Below are 15,203 nucleotides of genomic sequence, written 5' to 3'. Positions count from 1 at the left end.
GTCTGTCCATAAAATCAGTCTCCCATTCATTGTGGAACCTTTATACATGATGTTCAATAGCCTCCCAGATATCTCCACAGTCTTCACCTCCGGCTGCCTACGTCGTGTGAATAACATCTTACAGGACCAGTACCACCCAGCACACCATCTTTTTCAACTGCTGCCCTCTGGTCGAAGGTACAGATCCATCCAGTCCGGAACTAGCAGACTGACCAACAGCCTTTATCCACGGGCTGTCAGGCTGCTCAACGATCAACATCAACTTGCCGCCCCGCAGCCCCCCCCCCCCCCCCCCTCGCACCCCCCTGTCCCCAACCCCCGGTGACATAACTCCCACTTCTCCATTACAACAATAACTGTGAACCGGACTTGCATAGCTGCACTATACACTATTCCATCCATTGCAAGTCAACGCCCCCCCCCCCCCCCCCCTCCATCCATTAACTCGACTGGACTGTCACTGTAATATTTATTTATTTGCACTAGCACTATTGCACTTGGGACATTGATGGTATATTATTATTATTGAGGACATTGGGACATTGATACTATATTATTATATTATTATTATTGACATTATTTTTGCACATGCTATATTCAGTATGCTTGTATGCCAGTGATGCTCCAAACAAAATTTCGTTGTACCAACAATGACAATAAAGATTCTATTCTATTCAATCACAAGTTTGAGTATCGATTCTCTGGTTTCTGGCTTTGGGAGAGTATAGGTCATGTTCACAAATATTGATTGAACTTTACAAGGCATTGGAAATAACATATTGGAATTCTTAATTTGGGTGGTGTTCCCCTTTAACATTCCACATTACGCCTTTTCTGACTGAATTTATATCAATGTACTGGTTCTTTAATGAATGAATTAAATAAGAGGTAAAAGAGAACTTAGTGTAAATATTCCTTAATTTGTGTCAACGTTATAAAAATCCTATTGTATTCAACAAATTAATTATGATACACCACAATGTGCCCTTTCTATCTATTCTAAATCTATGGCTGCGCAGTGCCGACAAGAGCAGGCGTTCCATCTCCTCTACAGAAACACTGACAGTTCCATTCATTTAATGCAGGGATGTACACAGCATTTCACTTTCAACCAGGTATCTGATTAATTTAATAGCAAATAGTAGTTCACCCAGTCCTTGGGTACATACAGGTTTTGACCAGCAGTGATGCACGTCACAGTACATTTCCGTCGTTTGAAAGCTAAAATGGCAGCCATTTGATTGACACCCTGCTTGACCTATTACATGCTTCCAATCTCGGGTTAAAAAACCAAACAGCCAACGAAAAAGTGATCATCTCTGGTTTCGCCTATCAATGACCGGACCAATCACAGCTGCAGATTCTTATGCATGTGCTTCAAATGGTTCAAGAAAAGCTTTCAATTGACTTTGGATATGCATTCAATAGGCATTTTGTGCAAAATTTGCAGGAATGTTAGGAGGTTAAAATATGCTTAAAAACACCATATGGACATTTAGCACTGTCAAACAGAACGTTATTTCTTGTGCCATACAGTAAATAATGTCCTGCATTTGCACACTGCCGTGTTGACATAATGCATTTCACTGAAGAGTGAGACACATTTGAAACAATAATATGAAGTAATTTGAAGTACAAAGAAGGACATTGTATTTCTTATTAGTCATCAGTTTATTTAGTCACTGAATGAATGAATACACAAATGAATATGATTATTACTAGCTTTATGATGATCCTTTTGAAGTACAGCATGTGTATAACATGACGGGATGTCATTAGGTCTCTTAATAGATTGTGGGCAGGCTGGGGAGGGTACTGCTCCAGAAATGGACATGGCGACTCCTCAGCTTCTGTCCCACAGAGTTCCTGTTTGTATTGGCATTGATTTCCAGGTACTTGTGTCCAGTGAAGGTGAATTGGGGCCAGGTTGCAGGCACCTTCAGGCCTCCTTTGTTGGGGTCCCTGTGGGGATAGAAAAACAATTTTTCAGGTCTGGACAACAGAAAGGTTAGCCCTGTCCAACCTGTCACCGTAGGTCAGACCTGCCCTGAGGCACTCTGGGAAACTAAAACTGCAACAACGATGATAGTAATGTCAACAACCTCATGTGTCTGCAGCGTTTTACCCAGTCTTAGCGAAGTTGGTCCAGTAGGCGATCATGTAGCCTGAGACGTCGCGGTGGCTGGGCCAGTATGCCAGAGGTGAGGTGAAGGGCTTGCCAAATGTATACTGCAAGTCATCGGCATGGTCAGCTCCCATCCAGCTTGGATAAGGCCTAGCCAGGCCAGCCAGGCGGCTGGGCTCAGAGAACAGGTAGGAGTAGGTACGGCCAGTCCTTTGACAGGGCAAGAAGAGAGGCACATTACAGAGCTTGGGTCAGCAGATATTAATTAACATAATCCTAGAGGTTAGGTTAGATTAGATTCGATTATTATTATTTTGTACCCAGGGACAGTGCACATTAATCAACATCTTCAGTTTTAAATGTGCCAGAATTAGCTAATGAGCTAGTTTTCATCTGTGCCTACCATGCATGTCTTTATGGTGCCAGAGTTCTTGACAAAAACAAAAAAAATCCAAATCTATAAATCCAATGTCCAATTTAAAGCAAGTCATCATGAGTCATAAGTCGACTTTATACTAATTCGTAACAAATGCATTTACAGTGAGAGGCTGTCTTTTTATATTAGTAAATAGATGTCGTTCTCACGTGGCGTTAGCAGCGTGGAGGTACAGGGCAGCCTGTATAGGCACCAGGAAGATGTAGTCTGTTCCGATCTCCACAATGGTCTTCTTGATGGTTTCTTGGCTAGGAATTGAACCCCAGGTTGAGGAGTAGACAGAGAAAGCACTGTCCAGACCAGCCTTCCCCTTTTCCTTGGTATAAGAACCCAGGAGCCTCATCACATCCTTTCTGCAAGAAAAGGTCATGGTTAATAATGTTCAACCAGGGTTATCACACTGCTTTGGAAAAGGAATGGATCACTTGCACAAGAACGTGGCTTCCTACTGCCTCAAAATCAACGTTTGACTTGCTATCTGAAATCCAAACTCCAAACTCCAAACTCCAAACTCACTCCCAGGTAGACCCACCTATAAGTGGCATTGATACCACGGTAATTGGCAATGCTTATTTACATGGTCACCATGGATGTGGAGTCTTTGTACACAAACGTTGACCATTGTGATGAAGCTTGGCTTTAATGTAAGTGCAGCTGGTTCCATGTCGGCACAACTAACTCTGACACTGTGTAAGTCACGGTCATCGAGATCATTCTACAAACGGCAACAGGTGGCGACAGACTTACATGTCTGCTTCAACGGGAGACTGATTGGATAGACACCCTCAGGGTCACCTGCTCTCCAGGCTGTAACGAGGAAATTGACTTCTCCCCCTTTTTATAATTGTTGTCATGGGACAGTGTACTTATTTAACATGGATTTGTATATACTGTTTCCCACTGCGTGATGCTGTATTGTTATTGTTGTTGTGATCTTGACATTTGAACCCTTAATTGTCTTCTGACAGATATTATTGATTTGTTCACTGCAGGGCGAGTGCTTTTTCCTTCTGTTATAGTACATGTATATATTGTTAACTTGTCCTCAGCTCTTACTCGATTGAATTGTGATTGTAGTAGCTCACAAGGGGCAGCAGTGGCCTAAAAAGGTTAGAGAAGCGGGTTTGTGACAGGAAGGTCGCCGGTTCGATCCCCCCGACCGGCAGGACAAATCTGGGCTGGGGAAGTGAATGAATAACTCTCTCCCATACCCTTAACACCAACCGCTAAAGTGCCCTTGAGCAAGGCACTTAACCCCCAACTGCTACAGTAGAGTTGCTCAGTGGCCAATGGTGTCAAGCTGTGGTTGTACTGGGCAGCTCCCAGGTGTGAATGGAACTGTGTGAATGTGAAGCAGGGCGTAGCTGAAAAAGAGCATCCGTGCTCAGAGAACCTACCCTGGGTAAATAAAGGTAAAAAAATTAAATAAAAACTGTATAACAGCAGATTAGCAGATCTTTTTTATTCTGCTAATGATTTGCTAGTTTTAGTTTAGTTATAATCGATTAAAACTGTTTAGTTTCAGATTTGTTTTATTAATTTCAGGATAAATTTTTTTTTGTAATATGGGGGATATTTGCCAGGAGCAGGATTTAATTTAAGTCCAGAATAGGTATTTTTCATCATATCCACCAATATCTCCTCACGCTTGCCGTGTTGACAAATTTGACAACATTTTAAATTAAAGACGTTTTCTGTATGTTTCTATTTCATTTTAGTTAGTTTTGCAAGTATTTTTAATTTTTTCTAGAGATTAGTCTTCATTTTTATTTCGGTTAACTAACTTTTTATTTCCACACCTAGTTTGTCTGTACAACATATATTTTTTTTTATCCACTTTTTTCTCCCATTTTCAATTTTTCTCCCATTCCAATTTCGTATCGTCCAATTCAACCCTCCCCTGTCTTTGAACGCTGTTTCTTGCCTCCCACAAGCCGGCTGCAATGTGGACTAAGTCATACATAGCACGAGTCCCCTCCAATACTCGAGGTAACAGCCGTCGCATCTTTCCACCTGCGCAACTCGATCTTTCAGCGTCGGGGGTCTGGGTTTTGGAGGGGCCCCGCCCCCGTCGATTCCTGATTTTACTGCGCAGGCGCACCAACCGACCTGTAGGAGTCGCTGTCCACAGCGCCCGATCCCCACCCATCAGTTTTCCCTCCCCCTAATACTGCCAATGTGTATTAGTGCGGACGACCAGCTAAACTGAAAGCAATGTGGAGCGCTGGGCTCGAACAGGGAGATGATCTGTTTGAGCCCAGCCTCCAGTATTCGTGGTGAGCGCCTTGCCCACTGCACCACGTAGCGCCCTTGCATGTACAACATCTCAGTTATTGTTCACCCTGAGAGCTTAGCACCAGTGGACTCACACAGGGGTCTCCACCAGAGGCCTGTTGATGGAGGGAACATCTACGCCAGTGAAGAGGTGTCCATCCATGTCGTTGACTCCGGCGATGTAGTCGATGTCGGCAGCGTTGTGGAACAGCTTCCCGGGCTCATCAGGAAGAAAGTCCCCGTCAATCACAGCAGACAGAAGCAGGTTGCCGACAATAGGATCTGATGGAGACAGGAAATGACATACATATAGTACATAATGTAACGGTTATGACACCGTCACCCCTGCGTTGTGTTTAACTTCGATGCCCCGGGGGAGTTTCGAACCCGGGTCTGCCGCACCACGGGCGACAGCACAGACCGCTATACCAAGAGGTGAAGTCACATGTCTGTCTTTTAAGGGAGAGTGAGTTTAACTCGCAGTACCGCTACTTGCCACAGTCACTTGATTGATTGATTGAAAAGTTTATTAACAGATTGCAGAATGGGTACAGTACAGTACAGCTCAATACATACAATTGTTAAGGGGATGCAGACCAGAGAAATACTTTCGTCTTGTTTACATCAGGGTCCCCCATTTTCAATTCATCATATTCATATTCACCATCGTGACTGTGCCTCGCGGTACCATCTGTTATACTCCATAAGGTAGATGATCACATAATGGTAGTTGGGTTGGTGCAACATTGCAGTGATTCTGCAATGTAATTCTGTACATTTATATGCCTTCCTTGTTACTGCACTGTAGTTAGTAAGTAAGTAAGTAAGTAAGTAAGTAAGTAAGTAAGTAAGTAAGTAAGTAAGTAAGTAAGTAAGTAAGTAAGTAAGTAAGTAAGTAAGTAAGTAAGTAAGTAAGTAAGTAAGTAAGTAAGTAAGTAAGTAAGTAAGTAAGTAAGTAAGTAAGTAAGTAAGTAAGTAAGGCTTTATTTGTATAGCACCCTTCCCGGCACGAATGCACAGAGTGCTTCACAAGTTTAAAAACAAAAAAGAAAATTAACAAGGCAATTCATAAAAAGACACCCAATGTAAAAACTGTGTAAAAACAGTGCTTCAGAAGTCTAAAAACTAAATAACAGGTCAATTCATAAAAACATACAATTAAAAAAAACAGGCACGGACAAAAACAGAAGAAACTAAATCACGTATGTACATGGCCAAACGCCAACCTGAACAGGTGGGTTTTTAGCTGCCCCTTGAACGAGGCCACAGAGGGGGAAGCTCTCAAGACCTGGGGGAGCTCATTCCAGAGCCTAGGGTCCACTGCTTCAAACGCTCGGTCCCCCTTAGTCTCTAGCCTGGTTCGGGGCACCACCAGGAGGCCCTGATCAGAAGACCTATAGTAGTAGTAGCTCACAAGTCTGTATAACATGGTTAGTAGATACCACTATTGATGAATCCTGTGAGATGACCTGAGACTAAGCCCACGGTGGCTATAGTGCTTACCATCAGCTGAGCTGACCAGGCTGAGGTCCCCAGCCAGAGTGAGGGCCGCAGGATCTGACATTTTCAGGCAGGCTGCCATTTTGTCATCGGTGGGGCAGTTGACCTTCAGAGCGATCTGAAGAGAGAAGATGAGGCGAATCAAACCCCTAAATGCAGCTAAAGTGACTGTAATAATATCTAATTATTATTTGGAAATTAAAAACGAATGCCATCCACCAACTAGCACCCCCAGATTCTGATGTCTGTCACACTGATGATTAATGAGGCAGTTTCGCACTCCATCCAGTAAACATCAATAAAATGAAACACAGTTTTGATGTGTTTTAAATGTTGAGGTCACAGTAATGTTCCAACCTCAATACAGGATCACCTGCTGAAAGGCTGAGAACCTCTACTGCCTAATGTTTTTCAACCCCTAGTTGGTTGCAACTTGAAAATCAATGATCAGAAAAAAGTGAACGTTGTTCATCTCCTTAGGTAATGGTGGGTCATGAGGTCTCCACTGAGGTTAAACTTAGGGTTAAAGGGAAAATCCTCCCTTAACAGAATACACATTGTGCTATTCAAGTGATCTTGGACAGTTAAGTCAATATCAACAAACATAGACAACTGAATCTTTGATGTCATCAAGTGACACTTTTTGGAGTTGGTCTCCTGACAATGAATTAGCAATGTACTTTGCGGGCTCATAGAATTCTTGTTCGAACTATTACATCCAAATTAGTTCTATTCAGATCTATACAACTCTGAATCAGAAGATTTACCCACATCCCAGTAAGATCACCATGGGTACTGTCATAGTGTCCTAGGAGTTGTTCCACAATTACATCAGGATTTGTCTACTGGTCTACATCATCACTACAGTCTTGTCTCCCTGAAGTTACACAGCTCTCGTGGATCAGTTATAGGTCTTTTGACAGATATTACAATGCGATTCACAATATCATTATTTTTAAGTGATGACTATGTGATGATTATGGGGTCTGTATAAAACAAACGTGTTCTGCAGGACTTGGATGCACCTACTCAGATGTTCTTCTACTCTGGTAACAAAAGAAGTTGTGGATATTGACAGAGTTGAATGTCCAGGCTGCAGCTGATGTCGTTTGTAAGGTTTATTATCCAAAGAAAATGATGGTTGAGAAAAGAATAGTTTTGCGTCTTCCCTATTGCTCCGGTAGGAAAAAGATTTCCTCTCAGGAGGTGCATAACTCTAATTACAGTGCTAGCACTGCCTACTAAGAAGTGGTGTGCCCCTAGTGGTGTGCCCCTAATATTCAAAACATAAATACAATACCATTACCATGACCAATACAACTTCCAATATGTCGGTTTTGGCTTCTACAGACATTATTATAGCCTTCATCAAATACTGCAGTATCCTGCTATTTGAATATTGCACTTGGCCATATTGCGATTTCGATAACGTTTTTATTACTTGTTCCGCCCCAATTAGTTACATACTGTACCTCCTCTGCCAGCTTACGAGGGTTCCTGTTTAGAGCCCAGGGGCAGAGTGCAACACCGCTCTGGGAGATGGCTCTCTTGAACAGTCCTTTGTTGTGGGGAGTGAGAGTCTTGTGTAGGGATACAGACACACATACACACACATGCACACACACACACATGCACACAGACACACACAGACAGACAGACACAAAAAGACATTTAACACATTTCTATTACATTTTCAAATGTGCAACAAAGGACACTCTGACGCTTTGATAGGGCAATGCACGGAGTGAACCATAGGTCCTGTAAACAGCCCCTCACCTGGTAGTTGACACTAGCTCCACCTGCAGACTCCCCAAAGAGAGTGATGCTGTCAGGGTTTCCTCCGAAGGAACGGATGTTCCTGTGCACCCAGGCGATGGCAGCCTGCTGGTCCCACAGGCCATAGTTTCCTGACGAGGGGGAAGGAAGGAGCGCATCACACATCTTGCAGAATACGCTTCTGAATTCCCAGAATTTAATCATATATTGACCACAGGATGATCCTGTCAGGGGCCTGATTATGGCACCTACCAGGTAAGCTGGAATCTCCAGAGCTGAGGAAGCCCAGGGTACCGACACGGTAGTTCAGGGTCACCACAATGACATCTCCCCTGTCTGCAATTTCCTGTCCGTCATACAGATAGTTTTCCAGGAAGTTAGCTCCCATGGAACCTCCAGCCAGGTAGCCTCCTCCAAAGATCCACACCATGACGGGGAGATCAGTGGAAACTAGAAGGATAGAGACACCATGACGGGGAGATCAGTGAAAACTAGAAGGATAGAGACACCACCATGGGGGAGATCAGTGGACATTGGGGGGTTGTTAAAAATGTGTTACCTCTACGGCCTTGAGGGACCCAGATGTTGAGGTAAAGACAGTCTTCGGCACCACGGGTGTCAGTCATGATCATGTTCACCTGCATACACCTCTTCATGTATTTAGTGGTCGGACGAACACCTAACGAGACCAAAGAGTTCTATTATACACACACAGATCTTAGATGTATGATAATAATCAATGACTGGGATGGTCAATGCACAAGAACGAGGCTCAAAATCATCAGTGATATTGATATTACAACTTTCATGTTGCATGACATAATGCCCAACTAAATGTGCAGCTCATTTGAGTCAGAGGATGAGGGGGTCTGTGCACATACATACCGTCCCAGCCAGGGTGACGTTTTGGCTTCTCAAACCTCCCAGGAATGTCAGCGAAGGGAATCCCCTTGAAGACATCCATGGTTCGGAACAGTCCCAGGCGAATGGTGTCTCCCTCCACCTGGCCTCCCTCCGTATACACCACCCCCAGCTGTGATCAGGAAAGTAATGTGAGGCCTACATATAATGCATTGCATTGCATTGTTTCACACTGGATTACTCAAGTAGAACTGCATATTTTCTGCAATGGTGATTTTGTTGAATGTTTTTTTTTGTCTGTTTTTATGTCGCACCAAATTATTTTTAGTTCATCTTCAGTGAAGCTAACAGCTGTCAAGGTCAGAGTCTGAGTCTCTGCCAATCCATTGCTGATAAAGGTATCAAACTGTATTGTGTATAGAAAGTATATGGTATGATTCTTTATTTTGACTGCAATGGAATAACCACACCGGTCATACAGCATTTCAAAGCCCATGCAGGTCACAATTAAGAAATGTTTAGAAAATCATTTCTATCCATGCTGTATAATACTCCAATAGAACTACAACTCGAGATGGAACTCCATAGCTACTTACAGAAGCCGCAGACGCGCTCCCCAGAAACAGGACAACAGCAGCCAAAATTCCCAGTGTCTTCATCGTGATCATCCAGCAGGACAGGCTATGAGCCAGGCTGATCAAGTCTTTTATATACAGTATAGGACACCCCTCCCATGTACTATATCTGACAAGGACCGGCACATGTACGTGTTCATTTCTTTCTTTCTTTCTTTGCCAGCACATACTGCATTTAGCTACCTTGTGTTTTTCTCAATCAAAAGTTAAGAAAAATACATTTGTTCAGCCAATGGAAGAATAGCACAGAAAATACCTGTAGATTCTAACATCTGGTCCCGAGTGCAATTGTGGCGCTGAAGAGGACTGAATGCAATTGTCCTATTCTTCCATTGGCTGAACAAATGTATTTTAACTTTTTGATTGAAAGACACACGCTTGGTTGGGCTGAGCCTACCTCTGTTCATAGCTACTGCCGGCCTCTAGGTTGCTCTTTTGACATCTTGTATTCCCTTAGCATTGAGGATACAGTACATGAGTACACAAGGGAGCTAAATGCAGTATGTGCTGCTGGCAAAAAAAGAAAGAAAGAAATGAACATGTACATGTGCCAGTCTGGCGGCATTGGTGGTGTAGTGATTAACACTGTCGCCTCACAGCTAGAACTTGGGGACCAGGTTGGCAGGTACCCAGGTGGGGTATCTTCTGGGCCTTTCTGTGTGGAGTTTGCATGTTCTCCCCGTGTTTGCAACGGTTTCCCCTTCCAATAAGATAAACCCAATGGAAAAACATGCAGAACAGATCGCTAACGCTGTTGGGTCCCTGACGAAGACGGAGCATTTGGATTGGTCCCCGGTCGCGGCCCACGCCCCCTTGGGGGGAAGGACGACGGGTTGGGTTAAGTGCAGAGACACATTTTATCGGCCACCCAATGCATGTGTGTGTGTGTGTGTGTTCCTGTGTGTCGCCCATCTTGCATGTGTGTGTTAATCTGCATGACAAATAAATAAAGACTTCTCTTCTTATTCTTGTGGCACTGAAAGGACAGCGCAGACATGCTAATGTCACTGGTCGACCTAAATTTACCTGGATGGGAATAAACACGGGATGACAGGTTGCCTAACCGAGAGACGGACACAACAGATGGAAAGTTAAACAGGAAAACCTTTATTTGCACACTTGAATAAACAGGCACAAAAGACTGGGGGAAATGTCCAGCCAGTGGCACAGCCAAAGTCCTGCCACAGAAAAGTGGTGCCAGGGGCCCCTCTCGTGACCAGGGGCAGGGCTGTGGGATAGAAATGGGAAGCTAGCCCTATTACACTGGCCACTATGAAATGGTGGGGGTTAGTATACACAATTGTGGCATCACGCAGTTAAAGCGGAAACATACATATAAGCTTTGCCCAAATGGGTCACTCTAGTACACAGCAAACAGAAAGCTCACAAGGGCTATGCTAATGCTATGTTAGCAAGACAGGCTGGCACACACATGGTAGCCTACATTCTATGGTACAACATTCAAGGCAAAGTACTACTTGCTCAGTGGGCTGTCTAGGGTGGGGAATCGTACTGCCACTCTATGGGCTAGCACATACTGTATCCTGGGGCAGAGAGCTATATAGATCCACAGAGTAAATCCACATTGTTCAAAGACAGTAAATCCACATAAATCATTGGAAAAGTAAAATGACAGTTTTTAAAGCAGGGGTCATGTCAACCTGCTTTACACTAACAGAGCCCCCCTCTTCCTTACCACCTGAGAGCACCACAGACCGGGGAGGCTTTTAAAAAGGGCCTCAATACACATCTTTTTAATAGAGCCTTTTGTTGATTTTTATCTAGTTTTAGCTTCACACATTTGATATTCTTTGACTCTTTTTTACTCTTTTAGTTTGAGCCCTTCTTTTTTTTGATCAAATTTTATATATTTCTTTTCCAACATGAAACAGAACATATATCACAAACAATACAATAATAATACATAAAAAGACTTCCCAAGACAATAACTTAACACCACATGACAAGACAATAACTGATACAGACTGTACAGTGATCATCCTACATGGACACTCGCTCGTCCCCCCCCCCCCCGCTCACCCAAGGACCTCAACATGAGTCACACTCACATTACATTATTCAGTAGAAGAAAAAGAAAAAAACTAAAATCAAAACAAATCAAAACAAAACAAATTCCCAAACTTATATGCGTTCTTTTAACTTTGCCACTGCAGCCAACCAAATTGTTTGAGCCGTACTGTATTGTACCCATTCTGCAATCTGTTAATACAATTTTCATTCAATCAATCACCGTGCAGATTGATTGATTGAATGAAAATCTTATTAACAGATTGCAGAATGGGTACAATACAGTACGGCTCAATACACACAATTGTTAAGGGGATGCAGACCAGAGAAAGACTTTCGTCTTGTTTACATCAGGGTCCCCTATTTTCAATTCATAATGAATTGTAAGTAAGGGTGCAACTTGCTCTGTGCAATCCATTCTTTGTGGATCTAGCCCACAGTATTTCTGACACTGGGAATACATTCCCTGAGATCCATAGATGTCCCTAGAATCAGATACCAAGAACATGCATGGTAAGATCGGCTCTGACACGGGATGTATGTGGATGTATGTGCCCAAGGCTGCACGCTCGCGCCTGCTGCAGTGGGCACATACCTCTTCACTCACCGGCCACCCTGGGGCCGCCAGAACTTTTATCCGTAGGAGGTTCTGGTGGTCGACAGAGGAGGGGGATACGCGTTCCTTTGTGGTGGCCTGCCCTGTGTGCGCGTGCAGTAAGACCCCTCTCGCCGTGCACCGGCGGGTCTCCTCCGACCGCTTCCTATTCCCAAACGCCCCTGGTCGCACATATCCCTGGATTTTATTTCTGGCCCTCCCTGTCAGATGGGTTCACTACCATTTTGGTGATAGTGGACCGTTTCTCCAAGGCGGCCCACTTCATTCCCCTGGAGGGTGTCCTGAGGTGTTACGTTGCCGGGTGTCCGGCGACGTGGAGTAGGAGGTTGGCCTGGGCTGAGTACGTGCATAATACCCTCCTCTCCTCCTCTACCGGTATGTCTCCCTTTCAGTGTCAATATGGTTTTCAACCTCCTCTGTTTCCCGAACAGGAGCAGGAGGCTGAGTGTGGCTTGCTGTCGCAGAACCGGGTTCGAGCGGCGCTGCAGAAGGCTTCGGTTAAGGCTCAGCGGCAGGCTAACCGCAAGCACCGTCCGGCTCCGGTTTTCCGTCCTGGGCAGCGGGTTTGCCTTTCCACCCATGATCTCCCTCTCCGGGTGGAATCCAGGAAGCTGGCTCCTCGCTTCATAGGCCCCTTTAAAGTGGTTTGTGGGGTGAATCCTGTGGCTTACAGGCTGCGGCTTCCGGCCTCTATGAGGGTTCATCCGACGTTTCATGTGTCCCTGTTGAAGCCATTCCTCTCATCGCCCTTGGCCCCGCCACTTCCTGCGGTTCCTCCGCCTCGCATTATTGATGGTCAGCCTGTCTACACAGTGCGGAGGATCCTAAGTTGTAGGCGGAGGGGTAGGGGGTTTCAGTTCTTGGTGGATTGGGAGGGGTACGGGGTAGATGAGCGTTCCTGGGTGCCTCAAAGGGATATCTTAGATCCCAGCCTGATTGATGATTTCCGGCGGCTGCATCCCAAGGCCCCTAGGTGAATGTCTGGTGCCGTTCGTCGGGGGGAGGTACTGTAACGTTCTGGGTTCTCTGGCTGTTGCCTGAGAACCATACCACCATTCTGACACCCGTCACTTGCTTCCCCCTGTCACTGATTGTCTGTGTTCTCTGATTTGCTGTCACTGTGGTGCATGTGGAATGTGTGGAATGTGACCCTATGTAACCCCTGTCTTCCCTGTGTTTTATCGGCGGTTCTTCATTCTACATCCAGCGTCGGTACACGGTGGTACGCTGGACTCGGACGTTCCCTGGCACCTGATCGTCCTGTTTGAGTTAGATTTATTATTTTGTGTGCATTATCAGTAGACGCTCTGCGTCATTGCTTCCTATTTTGCTCTGGTGTACCGTTCCACCATTAAAGGAACCACTATTGAAGAGCAACTACTCTCTGCCTCCTTTCTTCCTCCACAACTGTACCTTGTCAACACTCACCCGTAAAAAATAAAGCTGCTATACAACATCCAGCACTAGAGCGCCATTTTCATTTAAATGTTCATTTAGCGACACAGAGCTTACAAAACACTTATCAGCAATTTCATACATATACAGTAGGCACAATAAATAAGAATAAACAATAAGAAATCAACTAAGACAAGTTACGAGTTGACACACAGTGGCCGGACATCATACTTCTAAATGCAGCAAAAGAAGGAAGAACCTTCAGCCTCGGAGTCAGTTGCAGGTCATTCCAGGTGTTGGAAGCGTCAAAGGAAAAAGCATGTGGACTTAGTATTGATTAATTTGAGAGAAAAACTTGAGTTGATTATTTACCAAGGTCTCAAAAGCATTTGCCAAGCAAGGTAGCCTGGAAATAGGATGAATGTTGTCCAAATTATCCCTATCACCTCCTTTGTGCAGGGGAATCACCCTGGCAGATTTCCAAACTAGAGGCAAGCACCCTGTGGCAATGTACGTGTTAATTTCTTTCTTAATTTTTTGACTGCATTTAGCTACCTTGTGTTTCTCTCAATCAAAAGTTAAGAAAAATACATTTGTTCAGCCAATGGAAGAATAGCACAGTAAATACCAGTAGATTCTAACATCTGGTTCCGAGTGCAATTGTGGTGCTGAAGAGGACTGAATGCAATTGTCCTATTCTTCCATTGGCTGAACAAATATTTTTCTTAACTTTTGATTGAGTGGCAAAGATTTGGTTGGGCTGAGCCTACCTCTGTTCATAGCTGCTGCCGGCCTTTAGGTTGCTCTTTTGACATCTTGTATACCCTTAGCATTGAGGATTAGGGATGCACCGATCCGACTTTTTCAGTCCCGATACCGATACCTGGGTTTGGGTATCGGCCAATACCGATACCGATCCGATACCCATTGTCCAATTTTTTTCCTCCAAAAAAGTTACAAAAAAAAAGGGAAATGTATCCAAGTTTTCTTTTTTTTAATATTGAAATATATTTTGTTTTTAAGAATTGTAAAAGACCACAAGTGTGTTTTTGATTTGTTGTAAACAAAGACAGAAAATAAACTTCATTCATTCAATTAATAAACTGTATGCCTCACTGTCACTGTGTGGAAGAGACTGGGATCATTCTTTTGTGCAAGGCAATCAGGCTTGACTTAAAACATTACTTTCCTAACTTAGTGCAACTAAATGTAACAAATTAACACATAGATATAAATGTACTGAATGGTTATTTCTTATTTTATTTATTATAAAAAAATATATATATATATAAAAAAAATAAACCGATTTTAATATAATTTTTTTACCGATACCCGATCCAGCTATTTTACTGATATCAGCGGCCGATACAGATACCAATATCGGATCGGTGCATCCCTAGGATACAGTACATGAGAACACAAGGGAGCTAAATGCAGTATGTGCTGGCAAAAAAGAAAAAAAGGAATGAACATGTATACATGTGCCAGTCCGGCGGCATTGGTGGTGTAGTGATTAACACTGTCGCCTCACAGCTAGAACTTGGGGACCAGGTTGCC

At 43.9% G+C, this 15,203-nt stretch overlaps 1 protein-coding gene across 1 annotated transcript; it reads right to left on the bottom strand.

Annotated features, from left to right (window-relative positions):
• Nucleotides 1-1,784: 1,784 nt before the first annotated feature.
• LOC311237074 (bile salt-activated lipase-like) lies at nucleotides 1,785-9,640 on the bottom strand (the record flags this gene model as incomplete). Its single annotated transcript, XM_084324882.1, has 11 exons — nucleotides 1,785-1,962; nucleotides 2,126-2,335; nucleotides 2,711-2,914; nucleotides 4,931-5,117; nucleotides 6,339-6,453; nucleotides 7,808-7,915; nucleotides 8,112-8,242; nucleotides 8,364-8,561; nucleotides 8,671-8,790; nucleotides 8,997-9,144; nucleotides 9,569-9,640. The coding sequence occupies 11 exons, from the start codon at nucleotides 9,638-9,640 to the stop codon at nucleotides 1,785-1,787; spliced, it is 1,671 nt and encodes a 556-aa protein (XP_084181008.1).
• Between the last annotated feature and the right edge of the window lie 5,563 nt (nucleotides 9,641-15,203).

This window comes from Notolepis coatsorum, assembly GCF_963971535.1.
Source record: "Notolepis coatsorum genome assembly, chromosome: 11".
In the NCBI taxonomy this organism is placed as follows: domain Eukaryota; kingdom Metazoa; phylum Chordata; class Actinopteri; order Aulopiformes; family Paralepididae; genus Notolepis; species Notolepis coatsorum.
Note: the sequence above shows the minus strand (reverse complement) of the source record. Positions and strands in the feature narration are given on the sequence as shown.